General features: G+C 39.3%; 1 protein-coding gene across 2 annotated transcripts in view; it reads right to left on the reverse strand.

The window, feature by feature from the left end:
- Positions 1-13,270, reverse strand: part of camsap2a (calmodulin regulated spectrin-associated protein family, member 2a) — a 178,227-nt gene that overhangs the window by 22,986 nt on the left and 141,971 nt on the right. For both annotated transcript variants that reach the window (XM_043699732.2, XM_043699731.2), the window contains 3 exons: positions 5,535-5,628; positions 4,779-4,884; positions 3,174-3,256 (listed from right to left, as the gene is read on the reverse strand). In XM_043699732.2, coding sequence (XP_043555667.1) covers positions 3,174-3,256; positions 4,779-4,884; positions 5,535-5,628 — 283 coding nt within the window. The remainder of the gene's footprint in view (positions 1-3,173; positions 3,257-4,778; positions 4,885-5,534; positions 5,629-13,270) is intronic.

Genomic DNA, 13,270 nt, shown 5'->3' on the forward strand with positions numbered 1-13,270 from the left:
ACTTCAGTAATGACTTTGACAAGGCCCCTCCTGGCAGACTGGTACAAAAGGTGAAGTCAAGTGGTATCAGAGGTGAGCTGGCAAGATGGATACTGAACTGGCTTAGTCATAGGGGACAGAGTAGCTATGGAAGGATGCTCTTTGGAATGGAGGGTTGTGACTAGTGGTGTTCCACAGGGATCAATGCTGGGACCGCTGCTATTTGTGGTCTACATAAATGATTTGGAGGAAAATGGAGCTGGTCTACTTAGTAAGTTTGCGGACAATGTAAAGATTGGTGAGTTGTGTTAGTGAGGAGGATTGTCAGAGGATACAGCAGGATTAGATCAGTTGGACACATGGGCAGAAAAACAGCAGATGGTGTGTAATCCAAACAAATGTGAGGTGATGCACTTTTGAAGGTCAGGAACAGGTGGAAATTATATAGTGACTGGTAAAACCCTTAGGAATATTGATATGCAGAGGGATCTGGGTGTGCAGGTCCACAGATCACTGAAGGTGAGCGCGCAGGTAGCTAAGGTAATAAAAACAGCCGATCACATGCTTGCCCTCATTGGAAGGGGCATTGAGTATGAGGTTAGACAAATTATACTGTAGTTTTATAGGACTTCAGTTGGAATATTGTGTACAGTTCTGATTACCACACTACCAGAAGGATGTGGATGCTTTGGAGAGGGTACTGAAAAGGTTTACCAGGATGTTGACTGGTATGGGGATTTTAGCTGTGAAGAAAAGTTGTATGGAGTGGGTTTGTTTTCACTGGAACACAGGAGGTTGAGGAGAGACTTGAGAAGAGAGGTGCAAGGCAAGTTTTTCACTCAAAGGTGGTAAGTGCCTGAAGCATGCTGCCAGAGGAGGTGGCAGAAGCAGACATAGCAAGCAGCCATTCAAGAAGCATCTGGGCGAATACATTAATTGGAAGGGAATAGAGGGATATGGATCTTGTAAGTGAAGACAGTTTTAGTATGGAAGGGCAAAATGTGTCAGTGCAGGCTTGGAAGGCCAAAGGGCTTGTTGCTGGTCTGTATTGTTCTTTGTTCTTTTGTACACAAAACTCTGAACTCAATGGGCAAGAGATGGACCAACTTTTTTTTATTTTTGAAAAAGTATAAAGTCACCATAGGGCAGCTCTCTCATTACAGAAAGATAACTGGTGGTGGCTTAACCAGATGGTGTCACCATGCCTCAGGCAAGGGGAGAGGTTGAGAACGAGATTCCTTCATGGTGACTACAGCTGATTCAGGAATTGAACCCAATACTCTTGATATCATACTACATCACAAACCAGCAATCCAGCCAACTGAATTCACTGACCTCCAATAAGTAGGCCATTGAAAAAGCTATAGATTTTTAGTTCTATTATGACTAAGTAGAAAGATAAAAGAAAGCTTAACAAACAGAACAGCAACAATTGAACAAACTTGAAAAATGCTAGAAAAGACAGAAGCCCACGTGCCAAGGAATTTAGATGAGTCGGTTTAACACCTTTCTCGTATGGCCTGTAAAAAGTAAAGTAAAAGTGATTTAAGGCATCACAGCAGGTATTGAAGGAAAGGAGTGTGGAGTAGGCAAGTCCACGGTGGGACATAGAGTAGTAGAAAAGATAGTTGTTGGTTAGTCCTAGAAATCTTAGTAACCAGAGTTTCATAGGTAGCAATACATGAAGAGAGATGGACATAGGATGCAGCAGTGCTTTTAGTGTTAGGAAGACTGTCCAATGACAATTACAAACATTTACAGGGTGATAATTATTAAGATCAATTTCAGTATTTAAACATAACCAATTAAAGTGAGGATTGCAGACAGAAAATATACATCACAAAACAACGCTTTTAGTAAAAGATAGATGTAAAACCCTCACATGATAATACAAATTAAATGAAAATTGCTTCTTCACAGTTTATTTATTTAGCCTACAACTGTGATTTAGTTAATTCAGATTGGTTTGCATTTATTACTAAAGGAATACCAGTAGTGAAGTTTACTGAAACTGTTCAAGGCATTGGTGAGACTGCACCCGGGTTACTGTGTACAATTTCAGTTCCCTCACTTGAGGAGGAACATAGTGGGCATTGAAGGCAGTTCAGAGGAGGTTTGCTAGATTAAATCCAGAGATAAGGAGCATGTTTTATGAAGAGAGATTGAGCAGGTTAGGCCTGTACTCTCCAGAATTTAGAAGAATGAGACGAGATCTAGTGGAAATGTTCAAGATGCTAAAGATTGACTAAGTACTGTAGATGTAGAGAGGATGTCCTCATATGGAATAACCTAGGACGAGATATCAGATTTAGGATAAAGTACAGCAGATTTAAAACAGAGATGAGGAGAAATTACTCTGAAAGGATCGTGAATCTGTGGAATTCACTATTCCAGAGTGTAGTGGATGCTGGGACCTTGAATAAATTTAAGGAGTAGACAGATTCTTAATGAGTAACGGGTTGAAGGATTACAGAGAATGGGTAGGAAAATGGGGAGTCGAGGCCGAGATGAGATTAGCCATGGTCATATTAAATGGCAGAACAGGCTCCATGGACTGATGCCTACACTTGCTCCTAGTTTTATGTTCTTAACTTCTAATACTAATCTGCCAGAAAAATATAACATGTTTCAACTTCTTTTCCTAATGCGATCTGAAGACTTTACTAAAACGATACTTGGACCTCAGGTACTTTCGTACGTTATTCTGTCACCAAAATGAAAGGACACTGGAAAATTAAAATCCCAAGTCTTAAGATTACAGACAAGTTTGCATTAAAGAGTTTTATTTAAAAGCCAAGTGTCACTCTTATTGATCTGATCTCTGCTTTCAATAATCTAAGCTTAAAAATGTGTTGCTGGAAAAGCGCAGCAGGTCAGGCAGCATCAAAGGAGCAGGATAATCGACTTTTCGGGCATAAGCCCTTCTTCCTGAAGAAGGGTTTATGCCCGAAACATCGATTCTCCTTTGATGCTGCCTGACCTGCTGCGCTTTTCCAGCAACACATTTTTAAGCTCTGATCTCCAGCATCTGCAGTCCTCACTTTCTCCTTTTTTCAATGATCTAACCACATCACATTTGCTGAAACACGGGATATGGAGGTTTGTGAAATCAATTTCAGATGGAAGCGAGAATTTAATCAACCTTTTTAAAATTCAAACTTTATGTCACAAAATAATGTAAGGGATATTTATACCTGAGTCAGATGTATGAGGACGGTGCTGAGTATGTCGCAGGGGCAGGAGTGGCTGTGATGGCAAAAATGTTGGACTCACTTTGCTGAAATGAAAGCAAAAATTGTATAAATAGAAATAATATTTCTAGTTCACTATTCATAGGAAACTCACAAAATAGTCTTTACACTTTACATTTTGTTGCATAAAACAGTAAATCTTTTTCTGTCGTGAGTGAGCATAGTGTCCCTCAAAAAGACGTGATGGACTGTAATTATTAAAAAAAAGACCACACAGCATCAATGTTGATTTCATTAATTTCCTCATTTGCTCACCCAAACCTCATCCCAGCTCCAACCTTTCATATCAACATTTCCCTCTTGAATTGTCCTACCTATCCATCTTCCTTCCCACTTATCCACTCTATCCCCTCCTCTGAACTTTCAAAATATCCCTTCGCCAACCTGCATCTATCACCTTCCCAGCTACCTTCCCCCCCCAGCCCCACCCCCACCCTCCTATTTATCTCTCAGCCCCCTTCCCCCATCTCCCCCATATTCCTGATGAAGGGAATTTGCCCGAAACGTCGATTCTCCTTCTCCTTTGATGCTGCCTGACCTGCTGCGATTTTCCAGCAACACACTTTTAAAACCTGTCATATGTACCCGTTCTGTAACTATATCTCCTCTAACTATTAAGATGATGTAAAAAGTTGCTATTAATTCATTATCTGATTTTCTAACTTCCCAACAGAAAACATTAAAGAAATGGGCATCATAAGAATTAAGGAATCAATAATGAGAGGTTGAATAATTATCCATTCCTAATAATTCATTCTTAAAACCAAGCATTTTCATTGACATACAGCACATAAACAGACCCTTCAGCCACCACGTCTTTGCCGACCTACAAACACAAACTACACTCATTCCATTTACATGCACTTGATCCATAGACCACAATGTTCTGGCATTTTAAGTACTCATCTAGATGCTTCTTTAATCTTGCAAGAGTACTGCCTTCACAACCCTCTCGGGCAGCACATTCCATATACCTATCATCCCCTGGATGAAATTAGTTTTCCCTCTGGTCTCCTGGAAACCACTGCTCCTCACCTTAAACAAAGGAACCACTTTAGCTTCCTCCACTCATCTGGCACTTTACCTGTGGCCAATGAAGTATTAAATATATCTGCCAATGTCCCAGCAATCTCCTCCCTTGCCTCCCACAGCAGCCTGGGATATATCTCATCAGGCCCTCAGGATTTATGCACCTATTTCGCTCTTAAAACATCTAATACTTCCTCCTTATTAATCCTTACAAGTTGTCTAATCTCTCCACCCCAACTGAAATCCCCAGCTACAAAGTCTTTCTCCTCTGTGAATCAGAAGAAAAGTATTCATTTAAGACTTTGACGAAAGCAAGGCAGAGTCTAATCCGAATATCAGCTTGAAGATTATCTAATCAGGCTACATCACCTAACGATTCAACTGCCTCATATACACATCAACTGAGTGTAACATTTACCAAACTAATCCAAGTCAATGCTGAAAAACTGTATACATATAACTTGGAAATCATTTACTTTGCTTGGAATATGTTCTGAAATGTATTACCAAAATACCTACCCGCATCCAAAATCAGTGTTGGGAGAAGCATCTGTGAAACTTTTCCTGGTAGCATTTGAAATTGGGAAAGCAGCAGGGACATTCCTTATTGGATGGAGCGGTTCAACTGTGGGTAAAGTTGGACATTTAATATTTTCAGAAATACAAAACTACCATTTAATACCACGAGGAAGCAAAAACACTGAATCAGATCAAATGCAATTTACCACAATTTTGAATTTTTGAAGAAACCATGCAGTGACATTAAAATATTTCTTTCAAAATTGCAATGTATTTGAATAACAATAATCAGAGTATATTTATTCCTAGTATCATTTTTTTAAAGAGATCATTTAATTCCTAGTATCATTCTCCAAAGTAACTTCTAGCTTCCCCTTTTTATTTATTCTGCCAGCGTGACAGCTTCAATTTAACATTCCTCATTCCTTAACATGTTTCGCACATAAAAATCTTAGCCCACTTGTCTCAGCTCCAGCTACCTTGCTTTAGCTGGGAAGGTGTCATGGTCTAGACAGAGAACTTCACCACAGCCATCACAAAGACAACTCAGTGGTAGGCCAAAAAGTGGGAAATGGATCTGGATCAAAAGATGAAGACGGACTGAACATGTGATCTTTTAATTGGGAGAAAGAAAGCCTCAACAGTGGACGTCTTCTACATCACAAAACTATCCGAAAGCTTTAATGCTATATACACAGAGTTAATCAACATCACAGGCACAACACTACATGACGCATGCAAATTTCAAGCATGTACCTTCAACTTGAGGCAGCAGTCTAGGTTGCACAAAAGAGGGCTTCACCACTTCAAACCACCAGAACAACTCTGCCATAAATACTAGGTAGTTATTCTGCAAAGAAAGAAAAAGAAAGAATAAAAGACTGAACAATTTCTTCTATAAAAGAAAATTGGTAATACAAAACACATCCATATATTTTGCAATGAAATGTCTTTTGGGCTTGATGGCATTGCCCCATTCTGCCTATCATACAAATGAGTAAAGTGGTACCTAAATTTCAGTGCTGGTATAACACCAGGTATGTAGGCTGGACATGCCAAAGACAGGCAGATTGTATCAAACAAAATTTTTCTTTGGCTATTTTCAACAAACAATCTACTGACAGTCAGCTTGTGCTTGCAAAACTCACAATGCAGTGTTGAACATTAGATGCGATTCCATGATTGCATAACGTTTGCCAAATAATCCTGAGTGTATAAACCATTTTGCTGACAGCTAATTTAGGATTGTCAGATGGGTTCATACTGTGGAGCCCTTGTACTGGAAGCAACATATGTTACTACATAGTGCCCTTTGCAGAGAGAAATAACATGTACATGCCCTGATCCGGTTTCAAGTGATCAAAAGAGGTGTCAGCCATTCATTGGTTAATTTCTCAGGGCAATATCCTGCCCAATCAGAGTCAAATAAACTGCCTGGTTTAAAATTTAAACAAAGTTTGGCAATTAACTTAGTCATCATTAACTGGAGCATTCTCCATGGTAATGCTTCAACAAATCAGAGTATCGTTGCTAACCAATCAGCACTCTCCTCTCACACAGTATAAATGATGGTTTCTCCTTGCAAGGTATTCTTGTGAATTGTCCTAATGAATGCACGATGATAAGTTTCAATAAAATGTGTCTTTTTTCAACAATATTCAAGTGACATTCTTGTAAACGGTTAATTGATGTATTATAATTAAATGATAATATAAATGAAAGTTGTTATATCTTTAAACTAACCCAAAGAACTTCACAAAAGTGAACCTGAAAAATAGTATTCTTGTGGGAAAAATCAGAGATGACCAAATAGACAGTCAAAAATGCACATTTTCAGAAACCCTCCAAAGGAAACAACAGAGATAACGGTTGGAGTATAAGGTTCCACAGTCTGGAGCCATAAGTCTGCTGCTGAAGGTAGAGTGGAGTGGATAGATAGACAGGCTAATGTAAAGAAGGTGGAAATGAAGTGATAGGTAAATGCTAATGTTTGGGACTGCAGAAGGATGCTAAGATAGCAAGGGGCAAGGCCATGAAGGGACATGTAGATGACAGCAAAGATTGTGAATTCAGTCATTTGGATGAAAAAAGCCAATGAAGTTGAATGAGGTCAACTGGCAATAATGTAATGAGGTTTGCTTAAAGTTCTGCTAAACACAGGTTCTGAAGAGTTAGAATATGGAGAATGGATTTAAAGTCTAACAAGTATTGGAGTAGTTGAGCTCCAATAAAGTGCCATAAAAATCATCCTTGAAAGATGGAGAATGAAGATGGATTAAGCCAAACAGTCTGGAGAGGTCAAGGAGGGATAATACACACAGTCACAAAGATGCCATTGGTAGCACTGCCGAGCAGGATAGAAATGTTACATGAACAACAAGAATAGGGAAGAACAGAAAATGAGTTGAATGACGACAACTTACTCGAACGATTTTGTGGTGAGATGAAAAAATTTAATATCTTTGGTTATAAATAAATTGTTTGGGCACATCTCTCCTTTAGTAATTAAACAAATAGATCTTAGTGAACGTCTTATGACTAATATGACAGCTTGCATTACTTGCAGATTGCTTTCTATAGTAGTTGCAGTTCAAAAAATGTTTGTACATGCATGGAAAACCTCTTTAGCAGATTCTAAAAATTTGTCTTCATTGGTGTGGATAGCTGGCTGTCTGTCTTCCCATATGAACCATTTGATCCGAAATATGCATTACTTCAGCATTACTACTTCTCCTATATTTCTCTGTTTCAGCACAGGTTTGTTGAGGATTAATCTTGTTTGCATATCTGGCAGATAATCTGTGAGAATTTATAATCCGAGACAAAAGTTCACACACAGCACAAAATGTTCATCTCAATGAGAAACATTAGAACTCAGGAACACAATTCATCATGAGTTCAGTAAAAACAGACCGTTGATTGTCACATTATTCAAAATAGAGCAACCGATTTCATCATCAAAAACTGCAGATCATTTTGTCTGTCAAAAAGACAACTAATTCAAATATATCAGTATTCCTGAGATAGGAATCGTCAATCTGGCTCATTTTGTCAATCTGGCTGAATAAGACCAGGGATAATAAAGCAATTATTGCTGACAAGAAAACAAAACTTGTCATGAAGTTTTATAACTGGGTTTAATTCCGTTTGACTTTTAATAGCATCATCAAACATTCCCAATCAAGTATGGCATACAGAGAAGTAAAGCATGTTCTGTTCTCTCTTAGAAGATCATACCTTTTTGCACTTTTTCCTAAACCAAGTACCTTTTTCTTCTGGGGGAGATAACTGACCAAACAGTGGTTTATGGCACAGAACAAGTTCCCATCACGTCAGTGCCAGTATTTTGTTATCGCTAACAAAGTCTGATCACACTGCTTTGTCTTCACCCCCAGACTGGTGAACGTCATTTCAAATATTTTTCTACACTTTCCTTAAAATTATGAAATGTTATATCTGTCAACTACTCCTTGTGGTTAAGTACTTGCTTTTTGGAAAATTCCTCTGGAAAGAGATGGAGGGCCCTTTCTGACTCTTCTACCATTCCTCACCTTTGATCCTCTCTGACCTATCACCTTTACCCCCATCTCCATCCACCTATTAAGGAACTCTCAGCTACCTTCTCCCCAGCCCTCTCCCATTTATCTCTCCACCCCCGAGGCTCCCAACCTCATTCCTGATGAAGGGCTTTTGCCCGAAACTTCGATTTTCCTGCTCCTCGGATGCTGCCTGACCAGCTGTGTTTTTCCAGCACCACTCTAATCGTGACTCTAATTTCCAGCATCTGCAGTACCCACTTCCGCTTATTGGATCTATGCTCAATCCATTCACAGAAATTGACTTTTTAAAATACTACCAGATGAATGATAGGTTGAAATAAAAGTCTCATGCACTTGGGAGATGTAAAGAAGAACTGGGAACTTTCATATTTGTACAGTCATTTGATCAATTTATTTTATAAAGATCAATGCAGTCATTGACTTAAATTCCATCACTGGTAAGATATGAATGTTTATTTTCTGAAAATAGTTAAAATGGTTCTGGAGCAGTAACCTTGTGCAAACTTGAGCCTTGGATGATGTTCATGTGTTACAAACACACTCTCATTCCATACCTTTGTAGTGGCTAACAATCCATAGGTCAGCTCTGACAGATACATATACAGGAAATCATTCCAACTCACAATCACTCCAGTAAATTTCAGACAATTAATTGTATGACTATACAATTTAAAATGAATTATCAGAACGATAATTTTGCAGAATTACTTTCCTGAGACAACAGTTAATAATCTGAATCCTTTTTGCCATCAAATACAATGAGGAATAATAAAACTAATTATGAACTTAACGGGGAGCAGGGGAAGCCTTTTTACAAAGTTTCATAACTAGATTTAATTAATTTCCTGTTTACTATTGCACATTATGATTATCTAGGAAAGCTGCATTAACACCCTGTAAAGTGCCTCTCTGGTTCATTAAAGATTAAGATCTTATAGCCATTATGGAGACCTGGTGAAAAGATGTAAGTGAATTTTCTAAAGGACAGGCAGGAAGGAATGAGGGACTGAGTAGTTTTGCTAATGGATGATGAAGTAATTGCAATAACAGGAGCTGATCTTGAACAGGGAGATATAGGATCCACATGGGTAGAACTAAGTAATAATAAGGGTAAACAGACATTGGCAGGAGTAGCCCATTGGATCCTAAAAATAGGCATATGACAGGACAGAGAACACATCAGGACATAATTAGGGCATATAAAAAAGGCAACACATTAATCAAGAGATTGGGAAGTCAAATTGACAGAGGTAGCCACAAAGGAAGAGTTCCTACAGAGTATTCGAGACCGTGTCCAAGAACAAGATGTTCAGACTTTTGGATCCGGTAATGTGAAATGAGGCAAATTTAATAAACAATATCAGAATAAAAGATCCCCTCGGAAGCAGTGGCCATAACAGGTCAGATTTTGGTATTTAGTTTAGGATTCAGAAACAAATGTACAAAGTTTAAGTAAGAGCAGTTACAAAGGAATGGGGCCAGAGTTAACTGGAATGGATTGAGAAAGGATTCAACAGCAAAAGTGGAGCAATGGGAGACATTTATGAATACAGTTTATGACTCACAATGAAGGTGTATCACTATGGGAAACAAGGATTTTAGGAAGGGGATAAGCCAACCATAGTGAACCAACAAAGTTGAAAGCATCAAATTGAAAAAATAAAACCATACAATATGGCAAAGATTAGTGGTAAAACACAGGATTGGAAAAGTTTTAAAAACCAACAAAAAAAGTAATAAAGAGGAAAAAAATAAAAATGAAACTTAACTTGCAAGTAATATCAAGATGAACAGCAAGAGCTTCTATAAAAACCAAGATAGAAGCCTAAATGGGCCAGGATTTCTGAGTGAATGAGACTGGGAAAATAATAATAGGGAATCAGGGAATGACAGAAGAATTGAACAAATATATTGCAACAGTCTTCATGGTAGGAGACACTACCAGCATTCCAAAAATACTAAGTCTAAGGGTAAAAGGGGAAGGGAAAATAAATGTAATCATTATCACGAGAGAAAAAATACTAAGGAAGCTAATGGGATTAAAAGCTGACAGGTCCCTTGGATCTGATGTAATGCATAGAACAACTTGAAATGAAGTAACCACAAATACAGTGGATGCACTGATCATAATCTTCCTCAGATTCTGGAAAAAAAACCCAGAGGATTCAATAATTGCCAATGTAACACCTCCATTCAAAAAGTGAAGGTAACTAAAAACAGGTAACTGGAGGCCAGTTAATTTAATGTCTGCTATTGGGGAATTGTTGGAATCGATTATAAAGGGTATATTAACAAAGCATTTAAAAAGTCATAACATAATCAATCATAGCTTCTTGAGTGGGAAATTATGCCTTCATTTTATTCCTTTAAAATTTGTTGAAGACACAGAAGCAGGATAGCAAAAGGAGATGAGTACATATAATTTGGATTTTCATAGCATTTGAAACTACACATTAGGCCACTTGATAAGAAAAAAGCCCACAGTGTTGAGTATAGTATATCAGCATGGCCAGAGGATTGGCTTACTAATAGAGCAGACAGAGTCCCATGCAAGGACTACACAAAATCCCATGCAAGGACTGCACAAAACACTATATAGGACAAACAGGAAGACAGCTAACGATCCGCATCCATGAACATCAACTAGCCACAAAACGACACGACCAGCTATCCCTAGTAGCCACACACGCAGATGACAAGCAACATGAATTTGACTGGGACAACACTACCATTATAGGGCAAGCCAAACAAAGAACAGCCAGGGAATTCCTAGAAGCATGGCACTCATCCACAAACTCCATCAACAAACACATCGACCTGGACCCAATATACCGGCCACCACAGCGGACAGCTGAAACTGACAACCGGAAGCAGCAGGGACAGGCCACTATAAATGCCGGAGGAAACACCACAGAAGCGCTTCACTGGAGGTTCCTAAGCACTGAGGATGTCACCTAGACAGGGGACGAAACGTTTGTAACAAAAACTTCCAGCTCGGCGAACAAAACCACAGCAACTGTAATTGTTTTACTGACTGACTATCAGACCTGAGTCAGGGCTGTTACTGCTTAACAATTTTAGAAGAATAATCAAACAACCTTCTATTTAGCAGCAGATGGCACACATAAGGTTACAGCAGGTCACCCATGAGGACTTCTACTCTCAAGGAGAACCAGGACAACCATTTCTAAACAACCACAAAAATAGGCATGTTGCACCATCAACATTGAACCAGAAACCAACAAAACAAATAAAAAAGATTAAATTCCCTACAGTGTGGAAACAGGCCATTTGGCCCAATAAGTGCACACCGACCCTCCGAAGAGTAACCCACCCAGACTCCTTTCCCTCTGACTAATGCATCTAACACTATAGGCAATTCAGCACAGCCAAACCACCTAACCTGCACACCTTTGGATTGTCGGAGGAAACCGGAGTACCCAGAGGAAACCCATGCAGACACGGGGAAAATGTGCAAACTCCACACAGACAGTCACCCAAGGTTGGAATCGAACCTGGGTCCCTGGCACTGTGAGGCTGCAGTGCTAACCACTGAGCAACCATGCTGCCCTATTTTTTTTAGGCTCATTAACATTAATAGGCAAGATTACATATCTTTGGCCATGGTCCTACTGCAGTGTGGACAGCTGAATATATGTTAATTAATGTCCCATGGTGTCACATACAAGATGTCAAGACAAAGTATAGTATTTGGGTCAAGAGGATTAGGCGGGGAATAATTAAACCAGTTCAGAATATGGAGAAGGTGGTGATGGAGGGGAAATGAACAAAGGGGCAAGCATGCATAGAGCAACAGTAATTGAGAGGGACAACAGGAGCAACATTGTGTAAAAACACTGAGGACAAATGCCTGCTGTTTATCTGGCCCTAACTTCTGTAAATGTTTACATATGTCCCATTTGCAGCAAGGGCATTTCGGTTTGTGCATATTCTTCTGTATTTGTTGTGAATGTGTGTTTGGTAAATCTCAATTCCAATATTTGCTGCAGTAGCTGTTCTAAGAATACCATCAGATTGCAACTGATTACTGAAGTAAGCCTGCTGTGAGATTGCAAACCTTCTGTCAAAGTGAAGGTGTGGAGTGAGCAATAAAAGCAATCTGGCATGGTACAGGTTGCCAGGAGTCTGTCAATGTGAAAGTGGATTGTTTATCAGCTTTGGGAGGGGAGGGAAGCAAGGCTGATGATTTGTCCTGCTTCTGTGGTTATGTTACTCCGAGGCTTGTCTGACTTGAGCTTTTCAATTGCTTGGCTTTGCAGAAGCATTCCTACTTGTACTTTGAGCACATCCTATATTTTGAGGAAACGTTTCAATGCACACTCTCTTCAAATTATTACGATTTGACAAAGACATTTACTTTAGCCACTTGCAAATTTGCTTTAAAATTGCTAAGTACTGAATTAAGAATGCAAATATGTTGCAGTTATCTCTGCTCAATTTAACATTTCCTGGCAAGTCATCTAGACATCTAAGAAAATTGAATATGAAGAGTGTTGGAATTCCATTTGAGGCCCTCATTAGGCCTGAATTTTGTAGGCAATGATGGATGACCAAGATACATCAGCATGGTATTCTCTCCCTGGAGCTGGATGGGTGGCCTTAAGTGTGTGTGATAAGAGCTTGTCACATCCAATAGATAGAAGATATTCACGAATTCAGTCAGTACTACCAAAGGTTGAGTAAAGTAAAATTAAGAGGAGAAAGTGAGGGCTGCAGATGCTGGAGATCAAAGCTGAAAATGTGTTGCTGGAAAAGCGCAGCAGGTCAGGCAGCATCCAAGGAACAGGAGAATTGACGTTTCGGGCATAAGCCCTTCTTCAGGAAGCCCTCCTGAAGGGCTTATGCCCGAAACGTCGATTCTCCTGTTCCTTGGATGCTGCCTGACCTACTGCGCTTTTCCAGCAACACATT

Source organism: Chiloscyllium plagiosum, unplaced genomic scaffold (genome assembly GCF_037043375.1).
Source record: "Chiloscyllium plagiosum isolate Xiang-an unplaced genomic scaffold, Cpla_swu_hap1 HiC_scaffold_9, whole genome shotgun sequence".
Lineage (NCBI taxonomy): Eukaryota > Metazoa > Chordata > Chondrichthyes > Orectolobiformes > Hemiscylliidae > Chiloscyllium > Chiloscyllium plagiosum.